General features: G+C 36.8%; 1 protein-coding gene across 1 annotated transcript in view; it reads left to right on the top strand.

Moving 5' to 3' along the window:
* The window catches only part of ADGRL3 (adhesion G protein-coupled receptor L3), a 777,343-nt gene that overhangs the window by 616,207 nt on the left and 136,589 nt on the right, over positions 1-24,547 (top strand). Inside the window, exons 9-10 of the mRNA XM_081813155.1 lie at positions 21,241-21,528; positions 23,633-23,736. Coding sequence (XP_081669281.1) covers positions 21,241-21,528; positions 23,633-23,736 — 392 coding nt within the window. The remainder of the gene's footprint in view (positions 1-21,240; positions 21,529-23,632; positions 23,737-24,547) is intronic.

The following is a 24,547-nucleotide window of genomic DNA, read 5'->3' as shown; positions in this document are numbered from 1 at the left end:
TCAGGTCATGATCTCAGGATGGTGGCATCGAGCCCCGTGTCAGGCTCCATGTTCGGTGCTGAGTCTGCTTGTTCCTCTCCCTCTCTCTCGTCACCCACCCACCCCCGCTTGTGCTCACCCTCTCTCTTTCTCTAAAATAAATAAAATCTTTAAAAAAAAAAAAAAGAGGGGCGCCTGGGTGGCTCAGTCGTTAAGCGTCTGCCTTCGGCTCAGGTCATGATCCCAGGGTCCTGGGATCGAGCCCCGCATCGGGCTCCCTGCTCCGCGGGAAGCCTGCTTCTCCCTCCCCCACTCCCTCTGCTTGTGTTCCCTCTCTCGCTGTGTCTCTCTCTGTCAAATAAATAAAATCTTTAAAAAAAAAAGAAAAAGAAAAGAAACGTCTATGTTCCCAGGGACATGTGTATGTGTTTTATTTTATTTATAAACAAATGAAATATGTCTTTGATTTTTAAAAGTCCTAGAAATATGATAGTAATTCAGTGATTAAGACTTTCAACAAGATTCTGTAGCTCTTCTCATTTTTTCTGGCTTTTTCTTTCCCTTTAGGTTTCAGGAAATCTTAAATTCCCGTTCTGATCCTTTCAAACACCAAGAGATTTCTCTTTCCCTTCTTCCTTCTGTTCGTCATCTGTCGTCACATATATCGCTGGCATGTTAAAATGTGTATTACCTTTTCCGTTACCAGCGCCGTTGTGACCTGGCCACATTTTAACTCTACTGTTTGTTATAACCACCTCCTTACTCTTTTCTACCTCTTCTTTCTTTTTCTCCCTTATATTCTACGTTTTGTAGCCAAATTAATTTTCCTAAAACAGAACTTCATTCTCTGTTCATAAGCCTCAACAGACTCTTTCTAATTTAGCAGGCAATTGAAATCCTTCAAGACACAGGAAAGTATCACTTCAACCCACTTCGTAACTTTGCATCTAAATTTACATGCCTTTCATTGGTACCATTAGTCATCAGAATACTACCAACATTTGAGACCCATCTGAAATGTCCTTCTTTAACTTATCCAGCATTACTAAGAACCAGTTGTGTAGCAGGCACTGAGAGATTCAAAAATGAAAGAAAAACAAAACAAAAAAACCCATAGTTCCTGTTCTTGGGAAACTAATTGCACTGATTTGAGATTTAAAATCACACAATTCTGTAATTGTTGACAGCATGAATGGAACTTGAGTTGCTTTGAATGATGAGTTGGTGTGCACCAGATGCAGGAATTTAAGGACAAGGCAATTCAACAGGAAAAGGATAATACTCTTCTCAATAAACTGTGCAAGGACAATTGGATATCCATATGTCAGTGAATGGAGTTGGACTCATACCTTACTATACACAAAAATGAACTCAAAATGGATCTTAAAACATGTTAAGTGATGATAACAGCTATAGGGAAATGCCAGAAAGAAAGAGAGAGATGGTGTGTGACAATTGTAGATAATGTGCTCAGAAAAGCCCTCACTGAGAAGATGACATTTGACCTGAAGGAGGAATGGACAGAGGGCAAATCAGAAGCTTCAGCCCAGCTGATGTTGGGAGCAAGCTATTGTCTTGCTTTGTAAGGTATGGAGATACTGTGTCTGGTGTGTTGGTGGCACTTGGGCTTGGGTCCATACCTGTTCAGTCACCCCTGCCTCTTGCCATATCATGCTATCTTGATGACTGGAGCAACTTTATGTAGCCCTCCAGTCTCAAAAGAAAGAAAAAAAAAAAAGAAAGAAAGGAAGGAAGGAGGGGAGGGAGGAAGAAAGGACCCACATTTTAATTATAATAGCACCAAGAGATAGGTGTTGTGATTATTATTTTCCAGAATAAAATAATAGTAGTATCTCACATTGACTGAATGCCTACTGTGTGCAAGGTAGTCATGTCAATTGATATGCTAGAGATATATTCTCATATATATGACATTTAGTCCTCATAACAATTCATTTTTTTGAGAGTTTGTGAGAACAGTGAAATTCCCTGCAGAACATGTAGGTAAATAAAATAAACTGACCAATTTGAATTAGCTAGTAAAATTCATATACTTTTTAATAATTAACTTTCTAGGTAAAGAAAGGAGGTGGGATCATTCTTAATTCCAACTAAAATAATTTAGGAATAATTTCTGGGACTTACCTAAGTGACAGTTTTAATCCAGTAAACATAAACCAAATTAATTTCATTATAACCTGTCTAGATAAAACCATATGATAACCACAAACTGGTTAACTTGGAGCAAACTGGATGCAATGCAGAACCAAAATGTAAAGAACAGAATTTGGCAGGATTTTTTTTTTTTTTTAAAGAGCTCACACTGTGAAACTGTTAGAAGAAAATATAGGAATAAATCTTCACAAACTTGAATTAGGCAATGGTTTCTTAGCTATGACAAGCAACGAGCAACACAGAAAAAATAGATCTCTTGGACTTCAACAAAGTGAAAACCAATTGTGCTTCAAAGGGTACTGTCAAGAAAGTGAAAAGACAACCCACAAAATTGGAGAAATTATTTGCAAATTATATGACTGATAAGAGATTTGTATTCAGAATATATAAAGAATTCTTACTACTCTATAATAAAAGACAATTAGCCCAATTAAAAATTAGGTATATAATCTGAAGAGACATTCTCTAAAAACAATATACAAATGTCCAATAAACACACAAAGATGGTCAACATCATTAGCCATCAAGGAAATACAAATCAAAATTATAATGAGATACCACTTTATAACCATTGGATAGGCTATATTCAAAAAGATAATTCTAAGTGTTGGCAAGGATATGGAGAAGTTGGAGCACTCATGCACTTCTGGTGGGATTATAAAATGGTATACCCACCTTGGAAAACAGTCTGACAGTTCCTCAAATGATTAAACATAGAGCTACCATATGACCCAGCAATTTCACTTTTAGGTATATAACCAAGAAAAATTAAAACATATGTCCACGTAAAAAAGTGTACACAAATGTTCATAGCAACATTTATTCATAATAGAAAAAAGAAGAAACAACCCAAATGTCCATCAACAGATGAATGGATAAATAAAATGTGGTATGTATTCATAAACAGAATAGTATTCACCAACCAATAAAGACAATGAAATCCTGATTTATGCTACAACATGGATGGACCTTGAAAATATGCTAAATGAAATAAACCAATTACGAAAGGCCATATATTATATGATTCCATTTATATGAAATGTCTGGAACAGGCACATCTATAGAGATAGAATGCAGATGAGTTGTTTCCTAGAGCTATGTGGTGTGGGGGAAAATGGGGAGTGACTTCTAATTGATACAGGGTTTCTTTTACAAGCGATGAAATTGTTTTCAAATAGATTGTGGTGATAGATACACACTTCAACGAATATACTGAAAACCATTCAGTTGTGCACTTTAAATGGCTGAGTTATGTAGGATGTGGATGGTATCTCAATAGAGCTGTTATTTTTTAAAATTTAAAGAAAGAAGGATGCAGAGAGGCATGTTCGTTTTACTTGCTATTCCCTCTGTATAGAATGATCTTTCCTTGTTCTCTGTGTGCTCCCTGCTTCATTGCTTTCCAATGTCACCTTTCAGTTAAGCCTGCTTTGACCACCAATCTAAATTTCAAAATTTTCTCCTTTACATGTATTACTGTCTAACATACAGCTATTTTACTTATTTATCTTGTTTATTATTTGCCTCCTCACGAAGGGAAGAAATTTTGCTTGTTGATTTTGTTGCTTTATCTTTAGTCTCTAAAAAATGCCTGACGCATAGTAGATATTCAGTAAATATTTGTTCACATAAAAGAAGTGACAGATACACCTAGATCTCAAACAGCCTGGTGTGTTTGGACACTAGGAATAGTTCTTAAATACCTGGATCAGAGGATAGCCAATGGGGGGTGGTGATAAATAAGGCTGTAGAGGGAAGGAGGAGCCCTTGCTACAGAGGGATCTGTTACAGACACACGAAGGAGTTTAATCTTATATGCTATAAACAGGAGAGAACCATGGAAGGGAAGTGAGAAGCGGAACGTAATTAGCATTGTTAGTTGTGTTGTTTTCTTGGAGACAGGCAATTGTGGGCTTTTTTTTTTGAGTTTTAACTAAGTGTGCTCTGGTCTGCTTTTTTTAAATTTCTTTCTCTCTCTCTCTCTCTCTCTCTCTCCCTACTCCACCCCCCCAACCCCCTCACCCCCGCTTCCTCTTTCTCTCCCTCAATCCCTGTCTTTGTTTCAAGTAAGAGGGTGTCTCTGAAACTTTTTTCCCCACCCTATCCATAATAGTTTATATTATCATGTACTTAGAAGTACAGGTAACACTAAAGATATATAATGTGTAGCATGATTTACGTTTGTTTATTATTTTAATTTGGATTCCTCCCTCCCCCCCGCACCGCCCCCCCGTGGCTTAAATCAGACTTTCATTTAATCCATTTGCAAGTTGGTTTCTAGTCTTAATGTTAAATTTATTTAAAAAAAAAAATAGGAATTCAGATAAGATAAAACATTTTGGGAACGCCTGGGTGGCTCAGTCGGTTAAGCGTCTGCCTTCGGCTCAGGTCATGATCCCATGTTCCTGGGATCGAGTCCCGCATCGGGCTCCCTGCTCAGTGGGGAGCCTGCTTCTCCCTCTGCCTCTGTCTCTCTCTCTGTCTCTCATGAATAAATAAATAAAATCTTAAAAAAAAAAAAATTTGTCTTCTAGAAAAAAACAAACAACAACAGAAACAGTATTTTCCCGATTTAACTTGGTTACCACAGTCTTTAGATTTTCACACTAAAATTGGGGTAACTTAAACAGTGACCCTGAGCAAGGTGAGAAAAGTAGTAATTTTCCTTGTCTAGTTTTGAGATTATTACTAAACCCAAAAAACATAAACAAAATGATCAGAGTTTATTTTACGCTCTTAAAGCAAAATCTATTTATCAGCCCATAAGGAAATTACAAGCCCTGCTTTCAGTTCTTTGTTTAAAATGCACTGTAGTACAGTATGATTTGCATGTTAATGATGTGAATCCAACTGTATAATAAATGGAAAGGGAAAGATAGAAACTCGTTTCAGAGAGCGGGTTTGTTTGTTTTTCATGATTTCTTCCTTAAATGTTTAACTTGAGAACACATCTATGAGGTATGCTATGTGAGAGCTAATAATTTGTGACCATTGAATGGAGCGGCAATGAAGCAAGAAGTTCCATTCTCAGGTTTCTCGCTCAGAAAGCAACTGGTCACTAGAGGCATTCGAACATCTTCGGAAGGCAGACGTAATGTAACAAACAAGAGGCTGGCAGAATTCGTTCTGTGTCATGTCATCTCTGAAATCAGAAAACATGGAGCTGCCATAATTTCTCTTTCTCTCATTAATTCCCCCCATTCTCGATCATATTCAGGCACGCAGTTGGTATGCTTCATATTTTGTGCTTTTTGTTGGTTTCCTGTTATGTTGCTGTGCTTGTTCTCATTAAGTAAAACCACAAAATAAAATCAATTTTTAAATATTAATGTGTGATTTGTGGAAGCGTGTCTTAGAAACACTGAATTACTAGAAATTAAAAAAGCAGAATCTGTGTTTTTGAAAGCCATCCAATTTCCCTTTATATACAGCCTTTGAGCCATTTCACAAGTTGAAAAGCAACCATGGAGCCATTTCATGTTTAGATTAATATATATTTAAAATATCCTAAAGCTGCTATCAGCATGCAATAGCCCTCTCATTAAACAAACACAGATTAGAGGTAAATGAAGAAATTCCTCTACATCATGAGTTCTCAAACAGAGGTAACTTTGTCCCGAAAGGACATTTGGCAATTTCTAGAGAATTTTTGGTTGTCTCAACTGTGGGTAGAGAGTACTACCAGCATCTAGTGATTAAAGGCCAGAGATGTTGCTAAATATTCTACAATGCACAAGACAACACCCCGTAAAGCCACACAACAAGGAATTGTTGTGTCCTATAATGTCAGTAGTACCAAGGTTGGGAATTCCTGCTGTAAATAAAGATATAAAGCCAAATCATATCCTAAATTTTATATTCTAATGCACAAAAACTGGGAAAAGAGTTAGGGCTTGTATTGTATATAACAATGCTACTATAAACTGAGTGACCTAAAAAATGCACATGGATTATCTCAAATATTCTGTGGTCAGGAGTCCAGGCCTACCCAAGAGTTTTATGATCACACTGAATCTTTTTTCCATTATGTTCTCTTAAGATGTACAGATAACTAATTCTTTTCAGATACCATTTGATCTCTGAGATATACTATAAGACATATTCTGTGATATTTAACGCATAAGTGATGACTGTTCAAGTTGCATTATGGTAGATAGCAAGTGTAGTTTTCACTTTCATAGAATTCAGAATTTCTATTTTATATCGTTTGTATTCATAATGCGTAATTTTAGAGGACATGGAATTATATAGTCAAATAGATTTTTTGTTTCCTTCATATAACTTCCTTGTATGTTTGTACCATTTGCATATCTTATATATATATTCACAAATACACAAAATATTTATTAAGCACCTATCATGTGCCAGGAACCGTTCTGGATGTGAAATATTGCATTATCATCCATAAGTCTACTTTACCCAATTTTTTAAAGATAACTAATGCTCATCCTGGTTTAGAGATTTGTCCAAAGTTTCACATCTAGAATGTGCAGGAGCTGGTACTTACAGGCAGATGTCCCTTCATGTGGCTCTGTCTAGCTAGTGGGGTAATAAATGACCACTCCCGGAAAGAATGGTTTCCTAAATTCTTATTCTGAATTTATATCCTAAAAATAAAAAAAATACATTGAATACAAATATGAGTAATCCAAAATAACAATTTCATTATTCAGTTCCCATTTCTGCTTACAATCACTATAAATCACAGATATCAAAAGGATTAGTGATTTTTTTTTTAAGATTTTATTTATTTGACAGAGAGAGACACAGCCAGAGAGGGAACACAAGCAGGGGGAGTGGAAGAGGAAGAAGCAGGCTCCCCACGGAGCAGGGAGCCCAATGTGGGGCTCCATCCCAGGACCCTGGGGTTTTGACTTGAGCTGAAGGCAGACGCCTAACGACTGAGCCACCCAGGCGGCCCCCAAAGGATTAGTGATTTAACTAAGTACAGGGAGTGGGACACAAGAGGGAAGAGTAGTTGAGATTGAGAATAGTGTTCCAGAAAGACACACTTCCATCATTGAAGGTGAGAAGGGGCCTTTCTGGGGACACAGGAAATAAATCCAGGATGGTTAGAAGACAACAAAGGCAAGGAGGCTTAAGTGGAGAGGTAGGCAGGGTGAGGATTAGTGGGCTTTTTATACCATGTTTAAGGATTTTGACTTTATAGTAAGATCAGTTGGGAGCTTTTAAAGAGCAACAGCATCAGATTTGCATTTCTCAGAGATCACTGCAGGTACAAGGTAAAAGACAGATGATAGGTACTCATTTGATGGTGCAGGGAGATGACTTAACTACCCATAGCTACAACTACCTGGGTGGCCCTCAAGAGCATTATGCTTAGTGAAAAAAGTCCATCTCAAAAGGTGTCATGCCTATGATTCTATTTATATAACACTCCTGAAAGGATGAAGCTATAGAAATGGAGAATAGATAAGTGGTTGCCAGGAGATAGCGATGGGGGGGTGGGGACGGATTTGAATACAAAGAGGTGGCACAAGGTAGTTCTTCTGTATGATGGAACGGTTCTGCGACTTGAATGTGGCAGTGGTTATACAAATCTATACCTGAGATAAAATCTCTTAGAACATAAGCATGCACCCATAAATGAATGCAGGTGAAAACCAAATACAGTCTGTAGTCAAACTGATACAGTCATGTACCAATGCCCATTTCCTGGCTTTGATATTCTACTGTAGTTATATAAGATCTCTCCGTTGAGGGAAGCTGAGGGAGGGGCTCTTTTTACTATTTTTGCAACTTCCTGTGAGTCTGTATTTATTTTAAAATGAAAAGTTTATTTTTTAAGGCTATTATAATAGAACAGGCTTTTTAAAGAATGGGAACGGTGGTGAAGAATAACGAAAGCAATACTCTCAGTGCATCAGTGATCAAATTTGCAAGTCCTATTATGAATATTTTGTAGTGAATCAAGGCAGTTGATGTGAGAGTGCATTTATTGAACAAATGCTAATTGAGCCCCTCCTCTGTGTCACATGCTGTTCAAGTCATTGAGAATTATTGCTGAGAAAAACAGCAATAGTCTGTCTTCATGGGGACTTTGGGTTACCAAAAAGAGTCTAAAAGTTGGTCTGCAGAGTTTTTTGACACGCTCCTACATGAAGATCAAGTTGTGCTTCCAAGAGATCAGGCTACAGGCAATATCACTTGTGGACTCCTAAATTATGTGGGCCATCTACAACTTTTAATCCATAATAGCTTGATTTTAATCAAATTATATATTTCAATATTGATTTAAAATGGCCCTTTTCTTTCCGATCTTCCCCCTCCCATTTTACTTTCAAAGCTAAACACTGAATATTTTTTTGAAAAAAGTTTTGAAATATCCTGTATGCTCCCAATCCTATTCAGAGCAGGCAAGCGATTTTGAAGAAATATTTTTTTTTCCTTATTCACATTATTTTTTCTTAAAAAATTATTTCCCATTGGAGTGCAACTAACAGTATCACTGTCTTTTCCAAAGCTGGCTTGGATAAAGTGGGTGGTAAATTACTACTGGGGTTTCAAATGTCCTTCAGAGATTGAGGTGAAAAAGATAAACTTTATAATTTTATTTCAGGCTGGCCTATCTTCTGTTCTTGTTAGAGAAATGCAAAAACTACTTCACCTTTGTAAGTTAGATGGCTATTTATAATTCTCCTGAAAGAAAGTTGATGGCATCTTGGAATAACCTGAATTTGGTTATAATAATGTTATATTATTATTGAATGTCTGTTGTATGTTAGTATCACCAAAATAAATAATAGGAATCCACATTATTAAAGATAAGGAAATTTTGAATTTCTGGAAGATTAATTTGCCCAAAGCCAAATAGCTAGTAGATGATAATCTAATATTTGAACCTAAAATCAATGCTTTTCCCAGGCTACCTCACTGCCTTTTATTATTAATACAGTAAATGCCCTTTTATGAAGCTTTTGAGGTTTCTTCGTAAGTCTCTGAAAATGAACATAACTCTTTTGAAGTAGAGGAGCCCAATATAATCAGTATCCATTTTGTTTACTTATTTTCCCCAGCAGTTTGGAATATATGTGTGATGTGCATGTATTTGTACATATATATATGTGTATGTGTGTGTTTCCTTTTTCTTTTTAGTAGAGAAACCTGGAAATCATTATCCTGTGGGCAGATTCTCCCCGAGCAATTTGCTTCTCTGACCTACTTATCTCTACCTATGGAGTACATGATTCCATCCTCTTAAAAAATAATAATAAGGGATGCTTGGGTGGCTCAGTCAGTTAAGCATCTGCCTTCAGCTCAGATCATGATCCCAGGGTCCTGGGATCGAGCCCCACATCGGGCTCCTTGTTCAGCGGGGAGCCTGCTTCTCCCTCTCCCTCTGCTGCTCCCCTGATTGTGGTGCATGCTGGCATGCTCTCTCTCTCCCCCCTCCCTCTGACAACTAAATAAATAAAATCTTTTTTTAAAAAAAAGAATGCTTTAAATAATAATAGTAGTAGTAATAATAACCAGGAGAAAGCAAAAGGGGGAGGTTTTTGTATATTACTCCATTAATTTGGGATGTGATGGCTAGGCATGTTTGGCATGATAGGTGAAAAGAAAATAAGCTGTTTGGTGCACAAGTAAGTGAGAAGAAGCTGCTAAATTCTCAACATGAGGACTAGTTGAAAACATTTGCCTTAGATGCCCTGAATTCTATTCCTGAGTCTATAACAGAAAATACCTTGGCCTAATCACTCAGTCACCTAATCCTCAGTTCAACATAGACTATTTCTACCCTTTCCTTTGCAAAAAAGCAAAATTCAACTGAGTTAATTTGAAGATCTAATTGGTTTTATTCAATGATTCATGAGTTGGGCAGCATCCTATCTAGCAAGTAGAAAGGGACTGCAAAAAGCTATACAAAATGGAAGGTTTTTGTAGATAGGAGGGGGCAGGAAAAGGAAATTTCTAGCAAAGATTGGATTGTTTTAGGCATGGTCACCTTCCTATGGGGAAAAGAAGGGTCCATCAGGCAGACTACTCACTAGTGTTAACCAGGTAATTACAGACTAACTGGTTAAAGGTTACATTCCTAGAAGAAGATGAAACTGCAATTAGATTAAGTATTAAGTCTTGGTTTGCTGATGGGGGACTTAGCACAAGTGACTCCATTTTGGGATCTATTTCCTTTTTTTTTTAACAATTATTTTAAAGGGAAGTAATTATAAATTAATAGCATCTGTTTAAATATTTAAGTTCCTTGAGAGTCTAGGTCTATAATTTCTGATACTTGTATTTTGACTTTTGAATATTGCGTAAGTAAAAATTTGAAACTGTTGTATATCAAATCTTACAAAATTTAATCTGGAGTAGGTGATCAAATTATTTAATCCAAAATGTCAATGTAATTGAGATACAGTAGTATACATAGATCTTCTGAAAATACTTTGCAAAAGAAAGCATATTTATTCTCACTCACCCAACATGCATGATTGAGTACTTAATGTATCCCAAGAAGTATATTTACATGGAAACAAAACAGAATGTCAAATTTCCCTGCACTCGGGAAGAGTTGTAAAGTTTAAATGTGATTTTGGCAAATAGACTTAATTTATGTATCAAGTCTATAATCTATATGGTTAAGTCCTTTAGAAGACCATACAATATGGGTGTTGTTGCATTTGAAATTAAGAATCACTTATATTCCAGGGCGCCTGGGTGGCTCAGTCGTTAAGCGACTGCCTTCGGCTCAGGTCCTGATCCCAGGGTCCTGGGATCGAGCCCCACATTGGGTTCCCTGTTCCGCGGGAAGCCTGGTTCTCCCTCTCCCACTCCCCCGCTTGTGTTCCCTCTCTCGCTATGTCTCCCTCTGTCAAATAAATAAAATCTTCAAAAAAAAAAAAATCACTTATATGCCAATTTTACAGCTGCTTTCCTTTTTATTATTTAAATTACCTCAATAAATGAAATGTTTAGTGACTCACCAGTGTGAGAGAGTTGATGGGCATAGTGAAGAACTACTCTTTAACTTTCCACAACCTATGATAAAATTAGACTGCCCACCCCATAAACTCCTTGAGGAGAGGAACCATGTTATATACAACGTGGAAGTCCCGTTCTAGCAGTTAATTGGAACTCCAGTTCATGTCACTCTTAGGTTTATTAGATTAAAAAAATCAATGCTAGAGGTTTTTAAATTTCTGGGGGGGTTGAAAAATATTTTGAGGTACTTAAAAAGCCGTATAATGTCCTTCTTTTTTCCAGACTCTAAACATAAACAGCAAAGCAAATAGCCAAGACAAGTAGCTGTCCTAAAATAGAGCCTTACATTTTATTAGTTTCTTAGAAACTTGTGCAGATATAACAAGACAAGCACATATATATTTTTCAAGCATCTGCAATAGATCAAAGTTACTAAAATTGCATTTCTTTAAAAAAAACTTGAAGCTCAAATGATGAACTCTTCTTCATTCTTCACTGTTCACTTGAGTATTTCATTTCCAAACAGAGGATAATTTTATTTTTCTTGAATTTATTTTAACTTTATACTTATAAATAAATCATGTATAACCCTTATATTTTGGTATCACTTTATCTTCACAGGTAAACTACAATTCACAAGTTAGTAATAAAACATATGTCACTGCAAACAGTAGGCAATAACTCCAGTAACTGGATAACAATGATGTCAAATCTAGGGGAATAAAACACAATATTGAGACTAGAAATAAGGAATTATTCTAAATCCTAACACCAATTCAACTACTTCCCCTCCTTGAATGTTTCACTGGTTGTTGAGAAATCAGGAAATTCAAATCCACTTGAATTTATTTTCCTAGTTTGTTTGTTTGCATGGTTTCATCACGACCAGAGTTTACTTAATATTCTCAGAAATTAAAACTTCTAGAAATTTTACAGTAATGAGCAAACCAGCATGCTTCTGTTGATTATAACTCAGGAGTCCTCAGGAATATTTTCATACAGTTTGAAATCAATATATTTCTGTGGTTGTTTCAAATTTAATTATTTATATAATAATAATTGAATGGAGCTAGAGGAGAATTTACATGAGAAGGACTAACTCTCCTTTTGTTTAAGTGAAGGGGCAAACGTCAGTTCAATTCAATCAACGATTATTGAAGGCCTACTATGTCAGTGAGGATCATAGCACCCATACCCAGAAGTCCTCACCTCCTCTCTCAAACCCCATGCTTTTGCTGGTATATGTGTATCTCACAGCATTCTAGTCATTCTCATCACCGCTAGCACCTCAGATGTCGGCCAGTTAGGCACTTGTTCTTCCTACTTCTGCTCTTCGCCCATTCAGCCACTCAAGTGAACCTAAGTTAGATCACGTCACTGCTCTGCTCACAACCTTCCAGTGACTTCCCATACCAGATAAATACCAACCAGAGTCCTCAGCATAACTGTAAAGTCCCATGGGCTGCAATCCCCGCCACCTCTCCAGTCTCCTTTCATGGTGGTTTTCCCTCACATACATTGCTCCAGTTACACTGGCCACCTCCTGTTCCTAGGCCTTTATGGACACTGACTCCTCGATCTGAGAGGCTCCCCAGGTATTCCTATCTCTCACTCTGCCACTTGTCGCTTTAACAGCAAGGCCATGCCTGACACCCTATCAAAAATTGCAATTGCCCTCACCCAGCACTTTCTATTACTTTCTGCTGCTTTATTTGTTCTTTTTAATCCTAAGCACTTTTTAATATCTAACATACTGTATATTTTAATTTTTTGTCCTATTTATTATTTATCTCTCCTACTAAAATGTAAGCTTTATGGGGGCAGAGATTTTTAGTTTTTGTCGTTTTTATTGTTCACCTCTGTATCCCCAGCATCTGGATTAGCAATTGGCACATAGTAAGCAATCAATAATTTTTGGTCAAAGCAAGGAATAAATAACAATATTATCACTGATAATAAACATCTATTAATGTATTATTCTCTGTCATTTACTTTGCTAAGTACTTTAAATCCATACTGCCATTTTTTTTTTCTCAAATAAGTATATACATTATTAGCTCCATGTAGTGGAAAAAAACTAAGGCACAGAGAGGTATTATAATTTGTTCAAAGTCACGTCTTTCATTTTATTTAATTAACCAGTTTATTTATTCATTTATTTATTTTTAAATGGGGGAGGGGCAGAGGGAGAAGGCGAGAGAGAATCTTAAGCAGGCTCCACACCCAGCATAGTGCCGGACATGGGGCTCAATCTCATGACCCTGAGATCATGACCTAAGCCAAAAGCAGGAGTCAGATGCTTAACCCACTGAGCCACCTAAGTGCCCCAAAGTCACATCTCTTTTATTATTTTTTTTTTTATTCTTAAAGTCACATCTCTTTTAAATGAATATTTATCTCATTATGTTATAAGAAGACATTTCTGCTATTATAGTGTTTTACTAACTCTAAGATTCTCATTATTTCATCTTTTAACATTCATAAGTTGGAATGCACCTAACAAAGATATGTTAGAGTTTAATTAGCAGAGATTTCATTTTCCTAGGTTAAGTGGCACAAAGAATAATTGATGATATTGTACATTTAACAGAATACAGTATATTAAAACCTTCTTGAGGTCAGTACTCTCTGCTTCACCTCTGAATCCTTGATGCCCAGCACAATGTGTAATATAAGGCAAACACCAGCAAACATATCCTGAATAAAAAATATAGTTAGTATATTTTTTTTCTTTCTATTTCCTGTCTTCTTCAGTTGCTTTTCCTATAAAGCCTCTTAGAAAGGGCTTAATGAGGGCAATTATAATTTGTTCAAAGTCACATCTCTTTCATTTTATTTAATTAATCAGTTTATTTTTTCATTTATTTATTTTTAAATGGGGGAGGGGCAGAGGGAGAAGGTGAGAGAGAATCTTAAGCAGGCTCCACACCCAGCATAGTGCCGGACATGGGGCTCAATCTCATGACCCTGAGATCATGACCTAAGCCAAAAGCAGGAGTCAGGGCAAAATACTCAACATTTTATTCCCAATACAACTCCTATTACATAATAGTTGATTAGTAAATATGGATAGAATGAATTAATCGTGTAATTCCTAGAGCTGAACTCTCTTATAGGCACATAATATATGCCAGACTTGATACTTAAAAAAAAGATTTCAAACCTCTATCCGATAATATGGATACACACGAGTTTTAGAGTCAAACTATCTGTATTTAAATGCTCACTTTACCACTTATGGACTGTGTGAAATTAGGAAATTCACGTAACTTCTCTGTACCTCAATTATGCATGTAAAGCAGTACCACCCTGCCTGGTATATGATATATGCTCAAAGAAGGCCAACTAATATCTCACATTATTGTTTGCTGCTTGTTTATTGTCTACTTAGGTGCTAAGCAATGTATTAAGTTTTGTGGATTTTACAATTTTTAACTTTAGGAAAATTAGAAATGCCATAAGCAGAAAGAAATTAGCTCAAAGACAATTACTTCCTCCACTCTTTTTTTTTTTTTTTTCCGCACTCTTAACAACAGTGGGCAGGCTGTTTTCTTATGGATCAAGTTGAGGTTCTCAATGTCCCCTCTAGGTTAGTATGCTTAACAGTGAGTTCTCCGTAACCATGCCTCCATCACTTTCCTGTTCTTCTACTTATGAACTTTTAACTTTTGAAAAATTACTGAATCTCTTGGTGCTTCATCTTCACCATTTGTAATATGAAAGTAATTAATAGTACCTCCTCACAGATATGTTGTCAGAATTAAATGGGCCAATTCCTGTAAAAGTACATGTGAGCAGTGTTTGGGACAAATTAAGTTCCAAAACATGAAGACTTTTTCCATATGTGTTTTCATCATTAAATTTCATCTAAAGTTTTAACACCACCCATTGTCTTAATGGAAAGTGAGGGATTTTGTTGGACGTGGTTTGAAATCCTGGTTCAATCACTCAACAGTTATGTGAGCTTGGAGAATTACTTGATTTGACTTCTTTCATCTCTGAAGTGAAGGTAAATATATCTACCCAAAGATTGTTAGGAGCATTAAATTAGAACAAATATAAAACATACGACACAGTTCCTGGCATGGTAGGACTAAATATGTAGCAGATAATTTTAATAAGATGTCCCCAAGCCCCCTATTTTGGGTTATTATTTTATATAAGGCCATTGCAAATTCATGTTTAATTAGAGAAGATGTTTACCTCTATTTGCAATAAGCATGAGATGCTACAAGAAAATCAGAAAATATAAATGGATTAAATTACAAAAATAAACATGCCTTCACATGGCTGATTAATTTGTGGAATTTCACTATCTTAGCCATAAAGCCACATATTATGAATGAATTCTGGAAAGAATTGGATAATTTCCTGACAGGTAAAATTAATGTTTCTTTTTCAAACATAGGTGTAATCAAATCTCCTGTAACCATCTGATATCCATGGGGATCAGGCAGAATTTCTCTCTTCTACCCAGAGCACTGCACAAATACCAAAAGACACTTGCAGTGTTGTTATAGTTTTAGGTTTCTTATTTCCTCTATCAAGCCCTTGGGAAGATTTCTTCAGTAATTGACCTTGGATTTAAATAAACACCTAGAGGGTGGGGAGAAGGAAATGTTTCTGTAGTCAGCCCAAATATTATATGTTGGAATGAAATTAACACAGAAGATTAGTAAAGGGAAAACCATGAGGAGAGATACATATTTTAGACAAGAAAGGAAAAAATGAAGGAGAATCAAGAAGAAAGTTCATGCACTTTATGAGTAGAAGGTAAACTTGTATTGTGAAGTTTTATATAGTTTTAAACTTACAGTTGTTTAGAAAATGCCTGTATTAGTCTGCTAGGACTGCCATAACAAAATACCACAGACTAGGTGACTTAACAGAAATTGATTTCTTCACAGCTCTGGCAACTAAAAATCCGAGACCAAGGTGCTGGTAAGGTTGGTTTCTCCTGAGGTCTCACTCCTTGACTTAGAGATGGCCACCTTCTCACTATGTCCTCACATGGCCTTTACTCTGTGAACATGCATCCCTACTATCTCTTCCTCTTCATTTAAGGACAACAGTGCTATTGGTTGAGGGCCCTACCCTTATGACCTCACTGAAACCTTAATTACCTTTTTAAAGGCTCCATCTCCAAATAGAATTATAGGTTGGGGGCGCCTGGGTGGCTCAGTTGGTTAAGCGACTGCCTTCAGCTCAGGTCATGATCCTGGAGTCCCGGGATCGAGTTCCGCATCAGGCTCCCTGCTCAGCAGGGGGTCTGCTTCTCCCTCTGATCCCCTTCCCTCTCGTGCTCTCTGTCTCTCATTCTCTCTCTCTCAAATAAATAAATAAAATCTTTAAAAAATAAATAAATAAATAAATAAATAAATATAAAGAGTTATAGGTGGGTTAGGGCTTCAACATATGACCTTGGGGGAAAAAATTAACGATGTCCATCCTCCAAAATAAATGTTTTGTGATCAAGAATAGTAATGTTTTATTAGAATCCTATTTACTTCAGTCCCTTCTTAAAGCATTTGGAAGACTCAGTTGTAGAATGCATGAGATAATTCAGAATGTCATTTTTGATATCTTATTATAGAAACATGGAATATGGACTTGGGGGACACTGATTTACTTTCTATATGTATGATTATGATTCACTTACCATTTGCGCCTATGTTTTCTCATTTGTGAAATTAGAAATTTGTAGTTACAATTACTCTGCAGTGAATTCAATTAGATAATAAAGACATTGAAAAATGTAAAGCACTATACAAATGTTTGTTATTTTCACTGTTTTCCATTAGAATACTCCACAAACTATAACCTGTAGTAATATTCAAAAAAATATTTATTCTTTTCAAGGCAGATTGAAGGAAAAATAAATTAAACAAAATAAACCAAAATACAAGAATGAAATAAGCCATGGGCAGTATATTTCAGGGGATAGGAGAATTGAAATTTTCCTCTGGAAGTAAGTTAATTATGAGGGAAAATGTTAATATGGAGTTTTGTTTAGTTACTTTTATGAAAATAATAAACACAGTGAGCATAGTAACAATGACAGAATAGTAAGGAAAATTACACAATTTTGATAAAGCGTTATATGTAAATAGTCACTCAAATGTATTTTCTTTTGTATTCTTTTAACCTTTCCCTGATACACAACCACAACCACATGAGGCATTTAATAACATAGTTTTATTAAACTAGCTGTATCATCAGGTAAGACTCAATAACCGAATACAGTGAAAACAGTGTCATATCATTTCGCCCTTCCTGGAAGATAGAGAAAGCCAACTCCTGTGGTGTATGATACGGGCTGGAACTTGGCCAAAGTGCGTTGCTATGACTCTTCCATGAATCTACATCTTCTTTTCCAGTATCTAGCAATAAGGCAAGTTCTTTCTTGGGTGCTGGTGACAACATCACTAGTACTTATTCTGCCAAAGTCTGGCATTGAATGGAACTCTTGGGAGTCTTACATAGCAGTATATGGAATAGAAGGGATGGGGGATAAATTTGACTTTTATTCTGCTAAAAGTCAAATGGAATGAAATGGCCCTGCCTGTAGACACCTCTCTGCAGCACAATTCCAAAGAAATAAGTTCTGATCCTTAACATTAGTATGTCTGTATTAAACTAAGTCCTTGCAATGTAATATGTAACAATTCAAACTTTAAGAAAAATATCTTTTATCAGCATTCATTGCTTCACAGTCAATTTAAATATGAATGTTCTGCAGTAGGATTATTTTGGGGAAAAGGAGACTTTGTGTTCTCCCTGCTTCTCTCTGTTTTGAGTTATCTGGTAGTTTTCTTAACGATAGTGTGAAATGCATTTATAAAATAACTTTTTTAGCCTATCAACTATGAGAACTCCTAACTACCCCATTTGCTATTTCCCTCTATTTATCTTTTTCCTTTTTTTGTGATATTTCACAACTGGACCCTCCCCTGCTCCCTTGACCTACCCCTAATGTTCATCTATCTTGCCTGAGAGCTAATTTACTGTAGGTCAGACACAAGCTGAGGAAATAATCTTGAACAAAACACATTAGTATGTAACCTCATCTTGGTAAATTTGAAAATATTCCTTGGCGGAGATGGCATCCAAGCATTCCCCAAAGGCTAAACAGAAATTAGCCAGGTGGAAATGGGATCAGAAACCCTGCAGCATGTGCAAAAGCCCTGGGGCAGAAAGAACAGGGTACAGTTGGGAAATTACTGGTAATTTTGTATGGTTTAATAGTAGAGCTGAAAGATGAAGAAGCATTACAAATGAGCTAGAGAAATAAACTCATGAAGGACTTTAGGCACAAAAAAAAGGAGTCCAGTGTTTGTTTAGAGGGCAGACAGAAGTGATTAAAGGGATTTTAATCTGGGGGGTAACATATTCCAATTTCTACCCTACAAGATGCCTCTGGCAAATTGTTTCAATAGGGTAATTTTAGAGAAAAATAATGAACATTGATTTATTATGTGGTGGTATTGTTAAATACAATTTGGTGTGATACTGTAGTCTTTAAAAATCTGAAATCTGGATCATTATAGAGCACAAAGATAAACATATTAAATCTATGCTAAAAGACAAATCTATTCAAAATTGGCAAGGCCAGAGTCACAGCAAACAAGCATCTTGTGACAGTGTGTCAGTGCTCCTTGTGTATGATTTGTGTGATTGAGACAATAGGCCGGTCAATCTTCTCACTGCGTGTGGGATTATGCAGTTTTATCAGAGCAAAAATGTTTGCAAAACAAGTCTCTTCCCTCCCAGAGCACTATATGCTAATTAAAACATCTAAATGAAGAAAAGTGCATTCATTTAGAAAGCATTCTTCAGTATCTATATAATTCTGAATCAGCTACAAATGAGAGATGGCATTATTTAAATTGAAGGAGCTGGAGAAAATGCTTGGAGTTAGCTTTTAACTATTGCCATACTAGTCTATCAAGTGGTATAAAAGTGGAGAAGAATTTTTCTATCAGCCAGAAAACTTTACACAAAAAAGGTGCTTGTATCCCAGCAATGACATGTTTTTAAGGCTAATGCTTAATATTCATAAGAACAATAAGAACAAAATCAGAGTATTTTAATTTTTCATTTTAATATTTAACTTTAATATTACAAAATTAATAAGAAAAGAGTATTTAATTTCAATATGAACTTATTTCAATTATTTTAATATTAAATAATATTTAATTTCAAGTTATTAATATTTCTTTATTGCGTTTTTGCTTTTTGAGACATTTCAACAAATTCAAATGCAAATGATATATATTAGAATCATTTCTACTGTTTAAATTTTAAGAATTCAGTTTTACTTATGTTGCTAAATTTTATATCTGAGTTGTGTTAAACGTTAGTGTCAATTTTTTTGAATTCTGAATTTTGATTTTGCAAACAGTGATATTAAAATCCCAGTAATGCCATTTTGTTCTGGTGTTGCTTTCACTGGCAAAAAAGGTTAAAAGGCTGCCGTACTCGTCCACTGCTGATGGTGGGGGGAGTGCGGCTGGTGGTGATTGGGAAGAGAGAAAAAATAGAGAAATGAGACAGAATCAATGAGACTTTGGGAGATGTGGTGTCAACGGAAGAAGGGGAGAAAAAAGATACTCTTTCTTCCTTCATGAACTTTGTTTCAGTGAAGTTATGAACATTACATTCACATAGAGTGAGAATCCAAGAGGAAAGAGGAAAGCCTAGAAGAAAGGAAGAGGAAACAGAACAAGCAAGGAGACAGCTAGAAAAATAACATCACTTCAGAAAATGCTACAAGTTCAGTGATTAAATGTGCAGAAAATCCATACCCCTTCCTACTGCCGTCTCTATCTTGTTTTTGGAAGCTTTATACGTACCAACTACACTGTGATAGATGAGGCACCTCTTCTAGGGCAGCAGAGTCAAGTCGATGACATGTTAAAGAAAGCAGACAATGAATGACAAACACCTAGAGGCTCAGCCCAGGACTCCCTGAGTTCCATAAACCCGAGCTACTTGGAATCTGGCTAGAGACAGAGCCCCTGGGATTATTGCCAGTAAATGAGGTTAAGTTGGGAATGCAATGTCTGTATGTGGAGGACTGGCATACTCTTGCCTTCCTTTGATGGAAATATAAATATATTTTCCCCAGAAAGATGATTCTCTGCAGTGATAATTTCCATGGTATTCTTAGAACATTCCTTTGGATATGTTCTAGGGCTTAATAACCTATTTATATCTGGTCAAGGAACCTTACCAGTTTTATTTGGAATTTGGAATACATTTCCCCATCTTAAGAAATCTAGTTAGAAAATAATTTATGAGGATACCTGGGTGGCTCAGTCATTAAGCGTCTGCCTTCAGCTCAGGTCATGATTCCAGGGTCCTGGGATCGCATCCCACGTCAGGCTCCCTGCTTGGCAGGAAGCCTGCTTCTCCCTCTCCCACTCCCCCTGCTTGTGTTCCTGCTCTCACTCTCTCTCTCTCTCTCAAATAAATAAATAAAATCTTAAAAAAAAGATAATAATTTATGAGACAACTAAATCGGCAACAACTTCTACTTTACATTAGTAAATGTCAAGTTTGAGAGTTTTGTTAAGATGGGTCAGTTCTAAGAGCATCAGGGAGATCATCAAGCTACTTCACGTTAAAGAGACCATACTCAGAATTGTTCTTTGCTTTTTAGCTGGAGAGCACTTTAAATTTTAATGCCTTTTTTTTTTTCTGATCCCTCTCCCCTAATTGCTTTATCTTTAGAAATTCGTGTGATACTTGATGTGAAAAGACTATTATAGTAGCTCTCTCCCATTCTACTAAGTTTGAAAATTCTAAAGTGAGTGCTCTAAGTATCAATCCTGTAATGGTTAAAAAGGCCTGAAGCATTATGAAGCTTACTGAAGAGTTGGGCTGTGCTGTAATTTTGTTTTCTGTGATTTGAGTTGAGTGGAGCCATGAACAAGCTGATGTTGGGGGTGGGTCAGATGGCTGTCATGGTACTGAGGTGGCATTCAGATACTTTGGTACTGGCTTAGTTTTTTTTCCATGTGGAAGGCTCTTTGAACTGCCAAATAAAAACGGTTTCTAAAGTATTAGGACACCTTGAGGTGATGAGCAAGCAACGTAGGTGTTTTCTTTTGAATTTTGTTTCAGAAATCTCTACCACAGGACCTCTTGGCATGGGAAGCATCACCACCAGCACCACCCTCCGGACCACAGCATGGAGCCCAGGAAGGAGTACCACCCCGTCAATGTCAGGAAGACGAAACCGGAGCACCAGCGCCCCGTCTCCAGCTGCGGAGGAGCTTGATGACATGACCACACATCTGCCATCAGCATCGTCCCAAATCCCAGCTCTGGAGGAGAGCTGTGAAGCTGTGGAAGCCCGAGAAATCATGTGGTTTAAGACCCGTCAAGGACAGATGGCCAAGCAGCCGTGCCCTGTGGGGACAATTGGTAAGTATGTTCTGCAGAGCGAAGCTAAAGGTCTTCTGTTAGGTTAGCTTGCTTTTCTTGCAGTTTTTTCCTTTAGTCGTTTGCTTGTTCGTTACTGCATATTTTTGTGACTTTGCTTGATTGAATTCTGAACTCAGCTGAATTGCAATTTAAAGCAGTGTATCATTGGAGTTTGAAAATACATTGTGGAGAAGTCACCAGTGAGGATTTGGTGCGTATCCACGTGAGGCCAGTGGTTTTTTTGTCCTTGGTGTGAGGGCTGTGGGGGAAGTTACCGTTAGGCTGTGGATGTCCCAGCTGCTCTGGAAAGCCAGCCCGTCTCTGCGGCAGCCCCAAGCGAATCACTGGATTGCTGGGAGCTAGTTCTCATGCTTTTCACCAACTGTCAAATGTTGAGAACAGAAAAGGAGGTGGTGGACTTCTCCATTAGAAGATGATCATCAAAACGACCTAAAACTTCGCAAAATATAAAGTTTGACCATCCTTTTGATAAGTCAGTGTAGCTGTCCTTTAATAGCCAGAGGTTCTTCACAGAATCAGGAGCCAGTCTCCCATCCCTCAACACCCCCTAGAGAGAGCAAGAGCCGTTGTTTTCTCTAGGAGATAGTTCAGAGCTAAATAGTTCTTCCCTCTCTCCCGCTCGTTTTTTACTGATGTGATCCATAATATCCTCAAGTAGTAACCATATTATTATTTACAATTTTTATGCCAGAAATAGCCTGGTTTTCTTATTATGACATACATTGTTCTTCATAAAACTAATATTTGATACAGTAAATAAAATTTGCCTTATTCCATAAAATATGTAAATAAAGTAAATGTACGATAGATGTACGATACAAGCAATCAGGACTATGTCTTTGGGTGTTATTGATTTGGCTACTTTAAACGGGTTTGTCTTAGAACGGTTCCAACGTGGATATATCATTCTGAATCCTATAGTTTGTGAAGTGGTAGAAAGACCAAAAAGAATATTGGCTTTTATGAAAGTGCACATTTAATTTCTTTTTTCAGCAAAGTGTTTAAAAATATTCTGAAATCTTTCTTCCCTTTATGAAAGGGTGCAATGTTTAGTTCTAAAGTTTCTGTGGTACTGAAATCCGTTTGGTTCCAACATTTGAAACCTTGTCTCTTACCACTGTCCCCTTCGTTCTGGGCCTCAGTTCCTTTATTTCTGAAAGAGAAATAATAACATCCCCCCCCCGCCCCCGAACACTTCAGATGTTTGTTGTGAAGGTGAGTGAAATACTTTATTTGAAAGCAGTTTGAAAACTACACAGCACTATAGAAGTATGTCATTATTGTTCTGTGAAAATTGGGAGAGAGCTTTAAAGGAAACCAAACCTTCTGGAGCCCTCCCGGGTGAATGTCCCTATGCTACAATCTTATTTTTAACCTTTTCTCTGTCCCTTCTGCTGTGGTCCTGTTCAGACCCACACAGGCTGTCACTTGAATTATTGTAATAGCTTCCCCCAAACCTTCACATCTCCCCGCTCAGATTCACCCTCCATGCTGCTGCCACAGTTATCTTTCTAAAACCTTAATCAGCTCATTTCTCTCCTCTGCTTAATGTTCATTGATTTTCCAGCACCCACAGGTGGCAGACAAGGGAGTTTATGATCTGACTTTGCTTGCCTTTCCAAGTCCATTAAACACAACTCCCCTATAGAGTAGACTTCAATTTAAAACATTTGAAGTTTCCCAAGGACGACATATTCTTTTCTGCACCTGGAATGCCCTTTCCTACCTTGTTTTCCCGAAAAACTGATTCCTTTAAGACTCAGCTGCTGCCTTGATTCTGAAAACTCACACAATCAGCCCCATAGAGGCAGGTACCACATCACTCTAATTTATGAAATTGTTTCCTGGATCTGGTGTAGTTGCCAACAAGTGCTTTAAAAATATTGAATGATTTTGTTTGTCCTGTTGCATTTCTCCAATGTCAGTTGTTTGTCAGACGCTGTGTGTGGTGTTTTAACAAACATTATCTTAGTTTAATGATCTCAGCTTTGCCTTTGTTCATATTTAAACATAACACAGGAAGTCTTTGTAAGCAAGATGGTTTGAATATTTAAAGCAGAGCCATTTTTTCTCATTATTTTAGGAGTATCAACTTATCTCTGTCTGGCTCCTGATGGAATCTGGGATCCCCAAGGACCGGATCTTAGCAATTGTTCTTCTCCTTGGGTCAACCATATAACACAAAAGGTAAATCGTGTGACTGACCAGGGAGGTTTTCCCAAACCTAGATCTTCTGTTGTTGATTATAACTCTTGCAAACAAAATAGTTAAGATTTTTTTTAATTAATGTGGAAATACTCTCACATTTTAATTCTCTTTAAGATTTAGTGACAACCTTTGATAACGCTGTGTGCTAATCTAGAATTTTGTTGTTGTTAAAGGGCAAATCTGTGAACTTCCTCTAAGCCAGGCACTATTGCTTGTAATAATTTTATTATTAATAAAATTTTTATGATATTGTGAACTCCAGATATAGAAGTCCAAGAGGCATTATAAATCAAGCAAGCAAAAGCTTCTAGCATACATGCATATGGGTTTTCCTGTGGAAATAATAATTACCAAAAAAAGTCTACCTTTGGAATCTTAAGCTATTTGATAAATGTTCTGTAACCTAATCATTTATCAGTGTTAAAAGTATACATATGTGTGACAGAATCTTGCAGACTCAAATTTTCAGGGCTTGTTTAGTTGCAATATGTTGAACATTTTTATTATTAATGCACTGTGGGGCTTTGAATTGATTTCATTACAAACAGAGACCAGATGTGCATTTATGCCAAAAGGGCTATGGGATGAATCCTTATTATAGCAATTTGTGTGGATTTATGTACTCCTAAAGTGAAGAGTCCTTCCATGGCACATTAGCTAGGCTGAGGAATTTCTGAAAGAGATTTTTTCCTGAGAGATATTACAAATGATGGCCTTACTAAAAGCCTGTCTGTGCCATTTGCTCTTTTCTCTATTTGTTTTTAACCAGGCTGATCCTCAATAATACTGT

This window comes from Leptonychotes weddellii, chromosome 2 (assembly GCF_054177405.1).
Source record: "Leptonychotes weddellii isolate Sample4059 chromosome 2, ASM5417740v2, whole genome shotgun sequence".
Classification (NCBI taxonomy): Eukaryota; Metazoa; Chordata; class Mammalia; order Carnivora; family Phocidae; genus Leptonychotes; species Leptonychotes weddellii.
The sequence above is the reverse complement of the archived record's forward strand: the minus strand, read 5'-3'. Positions and strand labels throughout refer to the sequence as shown.